Here is an 18,743-nt window from a genome sequence, read left to right as displayed (position 1 = left end):
TGATCCCACATTTCTCCCTTTATTATTATTATTATTTTTATTTTTAATAAAATGCTGAAGTGGTAGGTAGATGCAAGATAAAGGTAGAAAACATAGTTTAGTGCTGTAAGAGGGCAAATGTAGATGATCAGATGATCAGGTGTGTGCCTATGGACTAAGTATTAATCCAGGCTAGACAAGGGCAGCAAAACATCCACGGATGCAGAAGCTTTCTCTCAAAGCAGGGGGGGTGAGGTTCTGAGCCTCACCTCTGTTGATCCCCAAATTCTCACCTGATGGCCCCCCTGCGACTGTGCCTGTCTTAGGTTGTTCCTCCCTTGAGGAATCTTACCTGTCTCTGTATGCCATCATTTTTTATAGTGCGTTCTTTGGACATTGTGAAAATAGGTTATTACTGGTGACTCTTTGCTATTAGACTTACTTAGCTAGTTCATATTAAGCTTAGGTATGGATTTGTGGTTAAGGTGAAAATCCAATCTTAAGGAAAAATAGAAGGCCAAAAATTGTAAACATAATTTATCCAGATTACTGTTGATACTACTGACTATTCTTAGGAGATAGAAAGACTGTGTAAGTTCATAAATATAGAAGGAAAGAGAGACAGGCTTAATAATTGTGTTGATATTTAATGCTAAATACATTGAAATATTCCCCGTAAGCCTATCTTTTACCGTAGCCTTAAAATTATAACTGTATAACCAAGGCTCCTTCTCAAGTTTACTCTTGCTGGTATTAAACTTGGGCCCAAGGTTAATGAATTAGTAACATTTTTGTTTGAATTAGCATTGTTCCTGATATTAAGTCAGTTTCTAGGAGGTATTTCTTTTCCTTTTTTGGGTCACTGCCGCCTTTGAGAATCATCAGAAATATGGGAAACCCACAAAATTTTAGGTTTATAGACTTAAAATCTAATTTGAAGTCTATCTCAGGACCTTAGCCAAAGAACTCAGATTCCAGAGACTCTTTTTGCCAAAGATTTACAGGGATTAAACAGAGCTCAAAGGAAGATAGGTTATATAGAAGAGAAACAAACCATAGTGTATAGGAGTTTAATTGGATTTCTGTTGGTGATGTGAAATTAGTTATGTTTCTTCTTTTATCTGTAAAATGTGATTAACATTACTGCAGTCACAGGCATATATAATAATGTTAAAAGTAAGTTAAATATATAATAATATATTCTCACATGATTTCACATTTAAATTTTAGTTTGCTGTGTCTCATCGAAATAATGTTGTTTCTGGATTTATAGAGGTATTGGGATTTAAAAAGAATCAACTAAGATAACTGTATCTTTGAAAATATTTGTAGGAACCAATGATGCCCATAGATCAGTCATCCATGCATTCAGAGCATGCACAGACAGGTAAGAATGATACCAGCACTAACCATTGTCAATTAACAGAGTATCATTTAAAGACTTCTTTAGGTGACTCTCTCACCCAAGTTTAAAAACATTTATGCTCTTCCCAGATAAAAGTTAGGTAACCATATTTTGTTGTAATAATACCAGTCACAGTGTTTAACATGTACATTTGGCATTTTAAAATAAGTCAGCTGTGTAAACCACAATGACTATTTTCTCTAATTAAGATGAATTTCTTTTGAGACCTCTTTAAATTTAACAAAGCTAGTTTTTTTCAATAATGAAAAATATACTGACTTTGTGGGCCATGTTGACTGTGTTCAAATGACTTTTTTTTAATTAAAAGCTTTATTATCAGCAATAGTTGTAGGAAAGAAACAGCTGCATATAGAAAATTCAGAAAAGATCATATGAGTTCAAATGTCAGGTAGATACAGAGCCTTAAATATGTATCTGAGAAATATGGAGAGCAATTAAATGGGGTAAGAGCAACCTTATCTGGGATGAATTAAAAAAGGAAAGGCAGTGGAGTTTTTCTGGAAGGACAGAATGCAGTCTTTTGTTCATGAAGAAGCTGGTTATATGAATGCAGGCTTTTATTCCCCCCGGTAGCTTCAAGGAATAGAAGCCCAGAGTCCAGTCTTTGCCAGTTCTTTACTTGACCTATGTGGTATGGTGGTCAGGAACATTTTGTTTGAAGGAAGTGAGGAGTGAAAACCAGGACCGCTCTATCTCTATGCCTCACTCAGACTAAAATAATTAAATAGAGTTTATGGAGTCACCCTTTTATAAGGAATTGATTAATTTGTGAAAGAAGAGCAATATTTTTAAAACAAAAATGTTAGAATCAGTGCATAGCTACTGATTGTTTCTTGTTGTGTTTACTCATATTAAATAAAAATTAGGATTTAATCATTTTCATAGTTTGTTATTAGTAGGATAGGTATTCAGTTTTAAATGATGTAGATTTATTCAGAAATAAAAAAAAGAAATTTTTCAGTCAAACTCAAGTTAATGTATGCTATGTTTCTCTCTCTCTCTTTTTTTTAACATTTGGGTTTGGTTTTCAGTAATTCCATATAATCCTTCAAGTCATGAGAGTTTAGACCAAGTTGGTGAAGAAAAGGAGGTAAGATAATTAGTTTTATTGTATATTACGCTGTCAGCTTTTTAATAAGACTTGACAGCTTAAAAAATATGTCAAATTGACTTGCTTAGATTTTAGATCATAATGGTAAAATGCAGGACTGATTTTTAATGATTCTAGGGTTTTTTTATTTGATCTAGTAAATTACTGATTTCATTTAAATTAATGGGATAACTTATTTTCATTTTAAGACAGCATAATCCAAAAATTCTAATCTATTTAAGAATAGTATTTAGACTGGTAGTGTTTAAAATATATTAGGGATGCTGCTTCCATTTTATGGGCTAATTTTTAATATAAAGTATAAATGAACTATCTTTTAACTGCCACTATTTTGTTCTGTTAAACATTTTATATATTTTTAAAATAAGTTTTTAATTGAAATAACCAATTTTTTAAAAGCTTATAATGAAAAAGCTTTATCATGCCTCAAACCCTCCACCCTGCTTTGACTTCTGAGAGGTAACCCTTTCCAATAATTTCTACTTGTGTTCATAATGTTCATACCTTTGCTTTTCAGTTTACCAACTTTATTTCTGGCCATGAAAGGTTTAGTTCACACTACCTCCTCCCTTTCCCTTCTTTTTCCAGTGTTTGATAGGTGTATTATGTTTTACTTTTGGTTACCTTTTAAAAAATCTTTTTATTATGGAATATTTCAAGCATAATAAAAGTAAGTAAAAGTGAACAGACTAGTATAACTGTGTACATAACCCAGTTAAAACAATTATCAATACATGGCAAGTGTTGTTTTGTGTATCCACTTCCCCCAACTTCCCTCACTCCTGTATTATCCGTTTAATCTTAGATTCCTGTTCTATTTCATTCAATACCTTTACTTGCCACTGTTTTGACACCGCAGGTTATTTTGCTTTTTTCCCCCCTTACTTTATATAAATGTATTCACATAGTATCTATTCTTTTGTATCTGGCTTCTTTTGCTCAATATCATGTTTATGAGATTCAGCCATGTTTCATATAGTAGTATTGTACTTATTTTCACTGTTGTTTCAATTTATACTGTTGATTTTTCCCTTCTATATTGGGATTATTATGATATACTGCTATGAACATTCTTGTAACTGTTGTTTGGTGAACATATTTCTGAGTCATGTGTACATTGATCATTAGGAGATAATGCCAGATGGTTTTCCAAAGTTTCTTGTATCAAATTATACTTTAACCAACAATGTATGAGAGTTCAATTTGCTCTACATCCTTGGCAACACTTTGTATAGTCTGTCTTTAATTTTAGCCTGTCTGTTGAATTTATAGTGGTAGCTTATTATAGTTTTTTATGTGCATTTCCTTTCTACACACCTTTTCATATATTTATTGGCTGTTGGGTATCATCTTTAGTACAGTGCCTGTTTGTCTCTCTAAAACAAATAGGAGTGGTTTGCCTTTGTTGTATTGGTTTGTAGGAATTTTTGTATATTCCTACATTATTAGCCTTTTATCAATTATATATGCCAAATATATTTTCTCACTCAGTACTGATATTTTAATTCTGTTAATGGTATCTCTTGATGAACAGATGTTCTTGATTTTTAAGATAGTGAAATCCATCCATCTTTCCCTTTTTGGGTAGTACTTTTGGAACCTGTTGAAGAAATCTGTCTTTCCCAAGGCTAATGAAAATATTGAAAAGACAGTACTTTCCCTCATTACTCTGTAGAGCTATCTTTTAATCAATTATATGACCATTACATGGTCTGATTGTTATTCCTTTTTCACCTCTTTTAGCTTTCTTGAAATTTTTGCTATTCTGTTACTGATTATTCTAGAGATTTTATCTTATATCCTTAACTTAGTTAAATTCAATACAAATTATTAGTAATACTTTTACTATTTGAACATTGTAAATTCACTTACTCTCTGTTCCTGCCTTTTGTGCTATTTTTGTCATATTTTAAAGTTCTGTGTGTATGTATGCATATTAGTGTTTTTAAACAGTTCTTACTTAGGCTTATCCAAATTTTATTGTTTTTCTACATTCCTTCCTGTGTCTGCCCTTCCAGATGAGATCATCTTTTTTCTTGAAGAATTCAGTATTTCTTTTAGTGAGAGCCTACTAGTGATGGATTTCCTTAGTTTTGGTTTGTCTGAAAATGTTTTTATTTCACTTTGATTTTGAAGGCTATTTTTGCAGGATATAGAATTGTAGGTCAGCAGGATTTCTTTTTTAGGCCCTTTGAAAGTGACAGTCCACTATTTCCTGGCTTCTGTTGTTTCATTCAGTCTTATTGATTATGTGAAGGTACTGTGCTTTTGTTCTAGCTGATTCTCTTTTATAGGTTCCAGTTAACTATATATCAAGTCTGTACATGGACTTATTTCTTACCAGTCTTTGCTTTCTTAACCTGACTTATTCTGGTTTCTTCTCACTCCTATTTATACTTGTTACCAAATCAGTTTGTTATTTCTAAATATTCGTGTATGATTCTTCTTTTGAATTATTGTTTTCATTAAAGTTTCATACCTTTTTCTGTTTTGTGGTTACTAGTTTCTTAAAATTTTGTCTTTGCTTTTCTTGATATCCTTCACTTCAGAAAATTCACTCTTAATTCTCATGGGTACATCTGTTACTTGTATGCAGAAGATTTTGCAGATATCTAATAAAAGATTATCTTCCCTTTTCTCTATAAATTACCTGAAGCCTAAGTTTTTAATTTTGAATGAATTACAAGGCTGGCTGTCATTCCAAAGGAAGCTGGTGTTGTATAGAAAAGAATGTTTTCCATTACCTGAACAGCCTCATGCTTGTTTTCTGCCTTAGCTTCCAAAAATGTCTCTGAATGTGTCTTCCCTTTAGCCAGGATTTCATGTATCAGATTTCTAGCACTCTTTTATCCTAGCATCCGTTGTAACTTCTAACTTCAGTTGAAAAACCAAGCTCATTATCTCGACAACTCTTATCAATTTTATCCTATGCTCACACTGTATTTTCCTATTAGTGGTACCTCCAATGTCCCAGTCACTAAAGTTAGTGTCATTTTTAAAAATTCATGTGTCTCCATTGCCTCCATACCCAAAAGCTGTCAGATCCTCTTTAACACATCCTTTAACATTTCTCAGATTTCAGTTGCCTCTTCATTCCTATCTGACATCAACTCGTATATTCATCTTACTTCTTGAGTGGTTAGATTATATCATATGGAATGCTGTAAGAAAACAATTGATAAATACTTAAATCAGAAAGCATTAAAAAACAGGTATAACTAGGTGTTAGAAATATAATGTTTTATGCAGAATACTTCCAGGAATAACTCTTTGATGTAAATCTTCTCTGTAGGCAATGAACACCAGGGAAAGTGGCAAAGCTTCATCCAGTTTAGGTCTTCAGGATTTTGATTTGCTCCGGGTTATAGGAAGAGGAAGTTATGCCAAAGTACTACTGGTGCGATTAAAAAAGACAGATCGTATTTATGCAATGAAAGTTGTGAAGAAAGAGCTTGTCAATGATGATGAGGTAAGCACAATGATATTTTATTACTTCTAAACTGTTAAATTAGCTTTAGTGTACTATTTTTAGAGAAAACCTTGTGTATGCCATATTTCATTCTACTTTTCTAAATATGCTTCAAACAGATTTTATAAGGTACATTTAATATAATCTGATGATTATTAGTTTTTTTTATAAAAATCAAATCAGTTTTGACTTTGAAGTTTTCTAGACTGTTTCATAATATTGAAGGATTTACTGGTGGTTTTTTTTCTCTTTATAACTTGTTTCAGATTATCAATGCTTTTTATACTTAATGTTTGCGTTTGTAATAATTGAATTGCTAAAAACAAACCATAGTTTTGATGTTATTTCAATATGACATTTATTTCTTTCATATTTTAAAATAGGATATTGATTGGGTACAAACAGAGAAGCATGTTTTTGAGCAGGCATCCAATCATCCTTTTCTTGTTGGGCTACATTCTTGCTTTCAGACAGAAAGCAGGTAAGATTGGAAGATAATGGAATGATTACTGGGCTTTATACATTTTGGCACATTACACAATGAAAACCCTTTCTACTATAATTTCTGAAGTTGAAGTCATGGAGATGGGTACAGCAGTATTATGCTTATAATTTCCTGTTACTCATACTCTGTTCAGTCATATCAATTTGACATTGGATCAGACTTAGGAAATTACCAACTGTAGGCAAAATAAAAAGAAGAAAATAGCCAGGTTATAATTATGGCAGTAGAAATCCCACCTTTTAATATCCCCAAGATTCTAACTTTAGAACTTAAAGTTTCCTAGAGTTCAACTAGGGAGAGAAATCCTAGCTTCTTTTTACCTTAGCTGACAGTTGAAAATGACTTATCTTGCAAATACTAAAATTGGGGTGGGAGTGAGATGCTCTGGATTGCAAGTGGTATCACTTCAGAAGTAGCAGGTTACAGATTGCTATCATGCTGGTTTATTATCTTTGTAAATCCTGTGATAAAACAGATTTTTACTCCAACTCCCCATTGTTTCCACCAAATTCCTAGAATCTTTGTTAAGGGTGAATCATACAGAATGCTCTATGCTGTGACTGGTCTCTATAGTGTTTAAAACACAAAGCTATACTGCCTTACTTTGGATCTTGGTTTCAAGTGTCTCTCCTCTGTTTTAGATTGTTCTTTGTCATAGAGTATGTAAATGGAGGAGATCTAATGTTTCATATGCAGCGACAAAGAAAACTTCCTGAAGAACATGCCAGGTAAGTTTTTATTGTTTGCTGATATTGGAACTGGCGGGGTGGGACCCTTTGTGGGACTTCCCATGTGCCAATGGTTGAACACTGTACGTATATCAATTATTCTGATCCTGGTTAGTCTTTGTAAGTCATGTAGAAGATAAGCTAAAAGTTAGTTTACATCATAATATATAACATATACACAAATTATATATTACATACGTAGTAATATAAGCAATTAAATTCTTTAAAAATAAGCAATTAAATAGTACTAAAGAAGAAATATTTAGTCTATTGAAATTAATTATTTTCAGATATTTTATCTATTCAGCATCAGCCACCTAAATAATTGACGGATTTACAAACACTTAGTAATCTTATCAGGTTTGTAGTGATTTCTGACAGTTTTTCATTAGAAGATCATTACACATATATACTTGAAAGTAATAAAAACAATTCTTCTTAAGCTATTACATGATTCAGACTGTTCTTCCTATAATTATAATTTCCGAATTGTTCTGCCTTTAGCTTCCCCCCCGATACTGTACATGTTGATGAGTAAGGGAAAAGAGTATTAAATATTGTTTATTTATTTTATTCCCTTAATTTGATATTAGTAGACAAGGTTGTAAATTGTTTATATGTTGGAGGAACTAGGTGGGAAAGGATTGTGCCATGGGTAATTAATCCATCAGTGCTGTGTTTTGTTTTTTACTCATAAGTAGCAGTAATTCTCACCCTTTTGTACCTCACAAGAGTAATATGAGTTTGTATATGTATGTGAGAAAGGTTAGAGATTTCATTTTTAAAAATAACTTATTTAGTGGAAATCTTGCTAGTTCATTGATTATTTCTTGTCAAAAAGAGATAGTATCCTTGTCAAAAAGATAATTTCATAAGAAGGTATAAATGTTGTTAACCTTAGGGCAAAACTGTTGTTTTTTAAAATTGACTGTATGTTCATTGTTTATTTAGGTTTTATCAAATGGTCATTCTTCATAGCAATGCCACAGACGATTTTTGAATTGTGAACATATTATTTGTTCCTTGTTTATTCATTTGGGCTTTGGGGAACTTGCTTAGTTTTTACTGTATTAAATCGCCTGTTCTGGTTTTAGACCATCTTTGCTTTTTCAGGAACCAAATTATAGAATCAGGGCTCAAATTCCCTGTTTATAGAATTAAGTAGCTAGAAGGTATGTATTATGTACCTCTAAACATGATTGTGATAACACTCACCAAAGTAGCCATAAACCAGCTTGCATGTCTCATTTTCATTATTCAGGTCAAAGTTCTGGGTATCACCAATGAGTTGGTGGCAGTTTTTAAAAGTTCTTTCTTTAGTATTAAATGGTATGGTTATAGAATAAATTCTTTAATTTCTTTTCCAGAATTTTGGTACACACTTTATAGTTTGAGTAGTTAACTTGTAGTATTCCTCCTGTTTTTGACCAATCAGTGGTTTCTTAGCATTTTTTGAGAGTTCTGTAGTCCCTTAGAGAAATGAGGAATTGATAGAAACTCTATAGAAGATGTACATGTACATATGTACATACATTTTGCCTCCTGTTGTAGGAATATGGACTGCCAAAGTCATACAAGGCCCACATTAAGAACCCTTGTTCAAGAATTTCGATTTAATAAACTATGATAAGTAAGAGTTTTCACTTAGACTGAAACTTTTATAATTGTATTTTGGGCTCAGATATTTTAAAGTGGTACTTTATGTTTTGGTATTCCTAAAAACACTGAGAGGAAAAATCTTTCAATATGATTTTAATGTTTTCTTTTGCAGATGGGAATAGGACTTAAATACCTTCCTATAGAAACCATAATTTAAAAATTTGAATCAAATCAGTTATTTTTCATTTTATTATTTTAGATTTTACTCTGCAGAAATCAGTCTAGCATTAAATTATCTTCATGAACGAGGAATAATTTATAGAGATTTGAAATTGGACAATGTATTGCTGGATTCTGAAGGACACATTAAACTCACTGACTACGGCATGTGTAAGGTGAGGGAAATTTCTGGTTATTCATGTCTCTGCAGTTCATAAAATTGGGTAAAATAACTTCATACATAAAGATGGGGAAGTGATTGTTACTGTGGGTTGCTTTCTTGGAATTCTAGCACAACGACAAATATTTCCCAGCCATTTATGAAATTTCATATTTTCTGTGTTATATAAGCTATAATAAGAGTTAATTTCCTTTTATGGTCATACATTTTTGTCATGAAAGTCATGACACGATTGAAGAAAATTTGGAAATAAAAATTGTCTAAATCCCATGACCTTAGCACAACTACTTACTTATCACCTAGTTTTTGCCATTTAATTGTAATTCTTAATAATGTGTTCCAAGATTTTCCTAGAAAATCTAATCATTCCTTACATATAAAATTTAAATATCTGATATAAAGTACAATAGAATGAGGAGGAGTTTTAGTCTCAGGACATCTCCTTTATTTCTTGGTGTGTTATTCCTTTTTGTGACAGTGTTTCATTTATGGGCCCTTCTTTTTCTACAAGTAGGGAGCTACTCTCCTTGTTAAAGTAGCCAGGACAGAATTATCCTCACACAGCAGTATGGCAGCAAGCATGTAAATGTGTGAACTGCATTCACTTGAGGAAAGTGTCTCCAGAGCTTGGAGATTATTAAATGCTAACATTAAATAAGCAGTCTAACAGATTGAAAATTTATACTTATTATCCGTTCAGCAGCATTAGAAAAGAAAATCTTCACCTAAATAATTTTTGCTTTTAACTACATAATTCAGACATTTATCTTTCTTGTATTAAATTTCTATTTCTTTAAGTTTTTCAGTTATGTAAATTTTTAATCATAAACAGATTTAGTAATTGAACCTGTGTACCTTTCACTCAGATTTGTGATAACTGTTTGATCTCTATGTCAATTTTTTCCTCTGAATTTTTTCTCATTTCAAAAAGACAATAAAAATAAAAGACAATAATAAAGGAGTCTTACATTTGTCAAGGGAAAAAATAAAGCTGAGCAAAAAAATTTGAAGAATATTAATTTGTTACAAAGTATACAAATTAAAACAATAGGGGACTTTCTCTGCATGCCTGATACTGGTTTTAAAATTATACTTGTCTGTTACTAGAGTTTAATGAAATGGGCATTGTCATGTCACTGGTAAGTGTATTATTTTATTATAATCTTTTGTAAAGCAGTTTGGTGGGGATGTATCAGGCATCTTAAAGATGGCTGGTCATATTCTTTGATCCAGTAATTTTTCCTCTGGGATATTCTGATGAAATATTTCAGTCTCTGAAGAAGGGATTATAAACAAAAAAAAATTTTTTTTTAAATTTTGGTATCATTAATATACAATCACATGAGCAACATTGTGGTTACTAGATTCCCCCATTATCAAGTCCCCAACACATACCCCATTACCGTCACTGACGATCAGCGTAGTAAGATGCTATAGAATCACTACTTGTCTTCTCTGTGCTAAACTACCTTCCCCGTGCCCCTCCCTGCATTATGTCTGCTAATCGTAATGCCCATTTTTCCCCTTATCCCTCCTGTCCCACCCATCCTCCCCAGTCCTTTTCCCTTTAGTAACTGTTAGTCCATTTTTGGGTTCTGTGATTCTGTAGCTGTTTTGTTCCTTCAGTTCTTTCTTTGTTCTTATACTCCACATATGAGTGAAATCATTTGATACTTGTCTTTCTCCGCCTGGCTTATTTCACTGAGCGTAATACCCTCTAGCTCCATCCATGTTGTTGCAAATGGTAGGATTTGTTTTCTTCTTATGGCTAAATAATATTCCATTGTGTATATGTACCACATCTTCTTTATCCATTCATCTACTGATGGACACTTAGGTTGCTTCCATTTCTTGGCTATTGTAAATAGTGCTGCAATAAACATAGGGGTGCATATGTCTTTTTGAAACTGGGATCCTGCATTGTTAGGGTAAATTCCTAGGAGTGGAAATCCCAGTTCAAATGATATTTCTATTTTTAGTTTTTTGAGGAACCTCTGTATGCCTTCCACAATGGTTGAACTATTTTACATTCCCACCAGCTGTATAGGAAGGTTCCGCTTTCTCTGCACCCTCGCCAGCATTTGTTGTTCCTAGTCTTTTCTATGTTGGCCATCCTAACTGGTGTGAAGTGATATCTCATTGTGGTTTTAATTTGCATTTCCCTGATAATTAACCATGTGGAGCATCTTTTCATGTGCCTGTTGGCCATCTGAATTTCTTCTTTGGAGAATTGTCTGTTCATATCCTCTGCCAATTTTTCAATAGGGTTATTTGCTTTTTGGGTGTTGAAGTGTGTGAGTTCTTTATATATTTTGGATGTTAACCTCTTGTCAGATATGTCATGACAAATATATTCTCCCATACTGTAGGATGCCTTTTTGTTCTGCTGATGGTGTCCTTTGCTGTACAGAGCTTTTTAGCATTATGTAGTCCCATTTGTTCATTTTTGCTTATGTATCCCTTGCCTGAGGAGATGTGTTCAGGAAAAAGTTGCTCATGTTTATATTCAGGAGGTTTTTTGCCTATCTTGTCTTCTAAGAGTTTTATGGTTTCATGACTTACATTCATGTCTTTGATCCATTTTGAGTTTACTTTTGTGTATGGAGTTAGACAATAATCCAGTTTCATTTACTTGCATGTAGCTGTCCAGTTTTGCCAATACCAGCTCTTGAAGAGGCTGTCATTTCTCCATTATATATCCATGTCTCCTTTATTGTATATTAATTGACCATATGTATTTGAGTTTATATATGGGCTCTCTAGTCTGTTCCATTGGTCTGTGGGTCTGTTCTTGTGCCAATATCAAATTGTCTTGATTACTGTGGCTTTGTAGTAGAGCTTGAAGTCAGGGATTGTAATCCCACCCGCTTTATTCTTCCTTCTCAGGATTGCTTTCGCTATTTGGGATCTTTTCTGGTTCCATATGAATTTTAGAACTATTTGCTCTAGTTCCTTGAAGAATGCTGAAGATATTTTGATAGGGAATACATTGAATCTGTAGACTGCTTTAGGTAGGATGGCCATTTTGACAATACTCTTCCTATCCGTGAGCATGGGATGTGTTTCCATTTATTGGTATCTTCTTTAATTTCTCTCATGTGTGTCTTGTAGTTTTCAGAGTATAGGTCTTTCACTTCCTTGGTTAGGTTTATTCCTAGGTATTTTATTCTTTCTGATGCAATTGTGAATGGAATTGTTTTCCTGATTTCTCTTTCTGATGGTTCATCATTAAAATATAGGACTGCAACAGATTTCTGTGTATTAATTTTGTATCCTGCAACTTTGCTGAATTCAGATATTAGTTCTAGTAGTTTTGGGGTGGATTCTTTAGCATTTTTTAGGTACAGTATCATGTCATCTGCAAACAGGGACAGTTTAACTTCTTCCTTGCCAATCTGGATGCCTTTTATTTCTTTGTGTTGTCTGATTGCTGAGGCAAGACCTCCAGAAGTATATTGAATAAAAATGGGGAGAGTGGGCTTCCTTGTCTTGTTCCCAATCTTAAAGGAAAAGCTTTCAGCTTCTTGCTGTTAAGTATAATGTTGACTGTGGGTTTGTCATATATGGCCTTTATTATGTTGAGGTACTTGCCCTCAATAACCATTTTGTTGAGAGTTTTTATCATGAATGGATGTTGAATTTTGTCAAATGCTTTTTCAGCATCTATGGAAATAATCATGTGGTTTTTGTCCTTTTTGTTGATGTGGTGGATGATGTTGATGGATTTTCTAATGTTGTATCATCCTCGCATCCCTGCAATAAATCCTACTTGATCATAATGTATGATCTTTTTGATGTATTTTTGAATTTGGTTTGCTAATAATTTGTTGAGTATTTTTGCATCTGTGTTCAGGGATATTGGTCTGTAATTTTCTTTTTTTGTGGTGTCTTTGCCTGGTTTTGGTATTAGAGTTCTGCTGGCCTCGTTAAATGAGTTTGGGATATTGCCTCCTCTTCTGCTCTTTGGAAAACTGTAAGGAGGGATGGGCATTAGGTCTTCACTAAATGTTTGATAAAGTTCAGCAGTGAAACCAGCTGGTACAGGGGTTTTGTTCTTAGGTAGTTTTTTGATTACCAATTCACTTTCCTTGCTGGTAATTGGTCTATTCAGATTTTCTGTTTCTTCCTGGGTCTGCCTTGGAAGGTTGTATTTTTGTCAAAAGTTGTCCATTTCTTCTAGGTTAGCATATAATTTTTCATAGTATTGTCTAATAATTCTTTGTATTTCTGTGTTGTCCATAGTGATTTTTCCTTTATTTATGATTCTGTTTATCTGTGTAGACTCTTTTTTTCTTGATAAGTCTGGCTATAGGCTTATCTATTTTGTTGATTTTCTTGAAGAACCAGCTCCTGCTTCCATTGATTCTTACTATTGTTTTAGTCTTCTTGATTTTATTTATTTCTGCTCTAATGTTTATTATGTCCCTCCTTCTCCTGACTTTTGGCCTCATTTGTTCTTCTTTTTCTAGTTTTGTTAAGTGTGAATTTAGACTGTTCATATGGAATTGTTCTTCTTTGCTGAGGTAGGTCTGTATTGCAGTATACTTCCTTCTTAGCACAGCCTTTGCTGCTTCCCACAGATTTTTGTGGTGTTGAATAATTGTTGTCATTTATCTCCATATATTGCCTGATCTCTGTTTTTATTTGGTCATTGATCTGTTGATTATTTAGGGGCATGTTATTAAGCCTGCATGCGTTTGTGGACCTTTTCATCTTTTTTGTGTAATGTATTTCTAGGTTCATATCTTTGTTGTCTGAGAAGCTAGTTGGTACAATTTCAATCTTTTTTAATTTACTGAGGCTCTTTCTCTGGCCTAGTATGTAATCTATTCTTGAAAATGTTCCATGTGCACTTAAGAAGAATGTGTATCCTGTTGCTTTTGGATGGAGTGTTCTGTAGATGTCCGTTAAGTCTATCTGTTCTAATAAGTTGTTCAGTGCCTCTGTCTCCTTACTTATTTTCTGTCTAACTGATCTGTCTTTTAGAGTGAGTAGTGTGTTGAAGTCTCCTAAAATGAATGCATTGCATTCTATTTCCTCTTTTAATTCTGTTAGTATTTGTTTTACATATGCAACTGATCCTGTGTTGGGTGCATAGATATTTATAATATATCCAAAATGATTTATTGTGGTTTATGATGAATGTTATGAATATAAATGTTAATCTACATTTACAACAATGTAAAATGCTCCTAATACATTGTTAAAGTTTGAAGGTGTAAAATTGTGTAATTCTGTATGTTTTATTATGTATCCTGTTATGTATTACATAGCATCACGCATTCTGTTCATTTTTATAATTTTTTTAAGTTATAATGGTTATGCATTACTTAAACAATGGAAGTCACAAAAAGGACATGTCTATTTCTTTCTGTCTCTTTTTATTAAAAGATAGTGGGGAATCCTGTTTTTCTTGCAGGTTGTTAGAGAAAAAATACATAACCTTTTGTTATTCTCAGTGAAAAATAACATTGGTTTTTATGCATTCTCATTCTTTCTGGAGATCCTCAATTAATCAGGATCTGTGATAAATCTTAGAAGTCTTACTTAATAGTTCTTTAAATTGGTGGTTCTGCCAACCTCTGTTTCTGCCTTTCTTCCTCCAGGACCTGGTTGGTTTGATTAGTAGGGAAATTATGAGGATTGGAACTTATGTTCAAATACTTTGCTGGCAGTACTTTACCTTTTCTCTCACTAACAAATTTACACCCTTCTGATTTGAAAGCTGAGTGAGTCCTCTGGAAAAGTTCTTATGACTTAGAGTCAGTTTTTAAACTTACCTAAAGTCTGACCTGGTAGGAATACTGGATGAATTTCTTTTCCTTTAACAATTCCTTGGAAATTTAAAACACTGAAAAATTTTTTCATAGTTCCTCCAGAAATTCTTCTTTTAGATTTAATTAATTTCTTTAGTTTCTCAGTAGATGATTTTACATAAAGAGTACAGAGGATAGTGATAACTGGCGGCACATGAAAACTTGAATTAATATTTTCAGACTTATGTTTGATATATTATATGAGCATTGATTTTTGTTGACTGAAATAAATTACTTATAAATAAATTATAAATACAAATTATTTATAGCCATTTTATAAATTGATTTGTCTTTAACTCTATTTTTTCATTACCAGGAAATTTTCATAATAACATCTTATGTTATGTTATAGATAATTTAGCTGATGGGCCTATGTTTAGATATTCAGTCAACAAGTGAATGATTTAGCATAGCTCTGTTACAGGTTAACAGACTGCATTCCTTGCTTCTAACTTTTGCCCTGAAAGTGCATGTCATTTATCATGAGACTATGTCAAACCATAGCTAATCATATAAAACAACTTACATCCCATTCGTATTTTTCTGGATACAAAAATTGCATATCCTTATTAGGTATCATAAAAATGCTTGGAATCACAAGATATTACTTAGTATTTCTTCTAGATGTTTATAGCAGTGTTATCTATAACATAGTAAAAAGGGAAAGAAAAATGCATGCACCATGCCCAGAATATCTCTAGGGGCACATAAAATCTTTTTAATGGTGGTTCCCGCTAGGGAGCTGGAACTGGGTGTGTCAGGACAGGAGTGGGAAGAAGCCTTTGTTTTCAATGTACAGTTGGCCCTTGAACAGTGTGGTTTGAACTGCGTAGGTTCATTTACAACATAGATTTTTTTTTCAGTAAGTACAGTACAGCACTATAAAATGTATTTTTTCTTTCTTAGGATTTTCTTAACATTTCTTCAGCTTCATTGTAAGAATATAGATATATATACCATACAGAGTATGTTAATTGACTGTGTTATCAGTATGGCTTCTAGTCAACAGAAGGCTTTAAGTTTTTGGGGAGTCATACTTACATGTGGGTTTTCAACTGTGTCAGGGAACCAGTGGCCCATAACCCCCATTCTGTTCAAGGGTCAATTCTATATCTCCCCTCCTTTTTTTCTTTGGAAATTTATATAATATGTAATGATAAGGAAATGATTAAATTCTAGACACATGCATTCAACTGAATTCTATATAGTCATTAATAAGAGGAAGTCTGTAACCACATAGGGAATTACATGCTCATAAAGTAAAAAAAAGCAGGTGTTTAATTATATATTTAATATTCCTCTGTTTTTAGGCTATCTTTTTATTGTTGACTTCTTATTTAATTGCCTTGTGGACAGGATGCTATTGGTTCATTGAAATATATTAAGATTTCCTTTATTTGTATAGTATTTGGTTAGTTTCCCACAAGTTCTTAAAAAAGGACTTATAACCCCTGGTTTTTCATGCAAGGAATCTCTCTTTGACACATTCTGCCTCCTCCCTTTCTCCACACAAGAACGTAGATTATATATATTCTCTATGTGTATATATTATATATTTTTTTAGTTCTAGCTTTTGTCTGTATCTTTTTCTGCTTACTAATTTTTTTGTCAGTATGATCTATCATTTTCTGATATAGATATATTAATATCACCTGTTATCATTATCAGTTCAGGCTTTTATAACAAGATACTGTAGACTAGCTGATTTAAAACATTTCTCATGATTCTGGAGGCTGGAAGAAGTCCACAATTAAAGTGTCAGCGGTTCCCATGTCTGGTGAAGGTACTCTTTGATTTGCAAATGTCTGACTTCTCGTTGTATGGCTCAGCAGATGTAAACATGGCTCTCTTCACATGGGGGCCAGCTTCTTTCTCTTCTTAGAAGGACACTAATCCCACCATTGGGGCTCCAACCTCATGACCTGATTACCTCCCAAAGGCCCCATCTCCAAATACTATTAAGTTAGGGCTTCAACATAAGAATTTGGGAGGCACACAAATGTTCAGTCCATAGTGGGGATTGTTCTTCCCATTCAGGGAAGTTCTCCTAAAAATTGTCTGTTTTTATTCTTTATAATTTGATGCTGTATTGTTTGGTGCGTAAAGTTTGTTATAACTTCTTTGTGATTGCTCCATTTGTTATTATGTAGTTTCTCTACACATATTAGGGCATTTTGCCTTAATTTCTCCATCCTATAGCTATTAAAATACAAAACCAAACTTGAACCTTAGGAAGAACAACCAGAAGGGAAACATCATTGCTGAGCAGTGGCTGCCTTAGGAGGTGGTATTTAAAGTGCTCTTTTTTCATAAATTACTCATTTACTCATGTAATTTAAATTTTTGTATAAAATTTTGTATCAAAACATAAAGATGTTCCTTCAGACTGTGTATCACAGAGATTAGAGGAAGGAATCATGTCACTAGAAAGGAATCATGTGATTAGAGGAAGGAATCATGTGACTAGAAAGTCTTTTCACATAGACCCCAAGGCTGAGTTCCTAAGTCCAAGAACAATACGGGGAAAACAATTTCCTTAATTGACATGATTCTTTACCAACATCCCATAAGGACAGATCTTTAAGCTATTTAGTGATAATCCATAATTTTAATAATAAAGGCAGCTGTGCTAGTAATATTTTATTTCAGCTTAATATATTACCTACAGACGCTGAATTTATATGATGGATGAAACAAAAGATATGAATTTGAAACAATTTTGGATCTTAGTATTTCTCTCTTTTTTTTTTTTTTTTTTCAATAAAAGGAAGGATTACGACCAGGAGATACAACCAGCACTTTCTGTGGTACTCCCAATTACATCGCTCCTGAAATTTTAAGAGGAGAAGATTATGGTAATAAATAGATGGTATTTTAGCTATGTGCCAGAAGGGTGGTTAAATGTATTACCAGTTGGATTACAGGACACTATAGCGTTTCAGTACTAGTCTTATTAATATAAACATTCTTGGTCCCCTTAAAACCCATATGAAAACCCCAGACTCAGAAATCAGAGACATTATAACCTTGGCAGGATTTGGGAGTACAGATTTGAATAGTGTCTTATTAGTGGTAAGCACTAAAGATTACTAGGCACTATTCTAAGTAGCTTTCATATATTAACTAAATAAATCCTCTCAATCCTAGGGGGTAAGCATTGTTAATTCGCATTTGACAGATGAGGAAACTGATGTACAGAAAGTTTACATAACTTGCCGCAAGGTCATACAGCTAGAAAGTGTCAGATTAGGGAATTAAACCTCAGCCATGTGCCTTGAGTCATGAACCTCTGGAAGATTATTCAGATGTCCTTGGATATTTCCCCCAGGAAATACTGCCTTTCAGGAACCAGGGGTTCCTTATTTATCCTAAGAAAACATTTGACTCCTTGGGTTCTGGCCCTTTGAGTTCAGCAAATGTAAAGGAGGGTGGCTACTTCTGACAGCTGCTCATAATCTGATTCCAAAGTCCTTCAAGAATCTTTAGTCAGGTAGCAGAAGATCAGGTTTCAGACCAAGGAAGTTTATTCTCAAATACAATTTAAGCATTTCCTCAAAACAAAATATTAGATACAGGCCAGTGGTCTGAAATTATAGACATATTTTGGAAAAGAAACTTATGTTTCATTTCCTTTATTTTGAAAGTTGTATTTTAGGTATCTCACCTTGTTGATAAGTGAAATATTCCTGTAGTCCTCAGTACCACCCATG

General features: G+C 33.2%; 1 protein-coding gene across 2 annotated transcripts in view; it reads left to right on the top strand.

Annotated features, from left to right (window-relative positions):
• The window catches only part of PRKCI (protein kinase C iota), an 86,454-nt gene that overhangs the window by 57,458 nt on the left and 10,253 nt on the right, over window positions 1-18,743 (top strand). For both annotated transcript variants that reach the window (XM_017654615.3, XM_073232096.1), the window contains 7 exons: window positions 1,312-1,366; window positions 2,437-2,495; window positions 5,809-5,985; window positions 6,369-6,466; window positions 7,132-7,218; window positions 9,077-9,212; window positions 17,801-17,888. In XM_017654615.3, the coding sequence (XP_017510104.1) occupies window positions 1,312-1,366; window positions 2,437-2,495; window positions 5,809-5,985; window positions 6,369-6,466; window positions 7,132-7,218; window positions 9,077-9,212; window positions 17,801-17,888 (700 nt within the window). The remainder of the gene's footprint in view (window positions 1-1,311; window positions 1,367-2,436; window positions 2,496-5,808; window positions 5,986-6,368; window positions 6,467-7,131; window positions 7,219-9,076; window positions 9,213-17,800; window positions 17,889-18,743) is intronic.

The sequence above is a fragment of the Manis javanica genome, chromosome 3 (assembly GCF_040802235.1).
Source record: "Manis javanica isolate MJ-LG chromosome 3, MJ_LKY, whole genome shotgun sequence".
In the NCBI taxonomy this organism is placed as follows: domain Eukaryota; kingdom Metazoa; phylum Chordata; class Mammalia; order Pholidota; family Manidae; genus Manis; species Manis javanica.
Note: the sequence above shows the minus strand (reverse complement) of the source record. Positions and strands in the feature narration are given on the sequence as shown.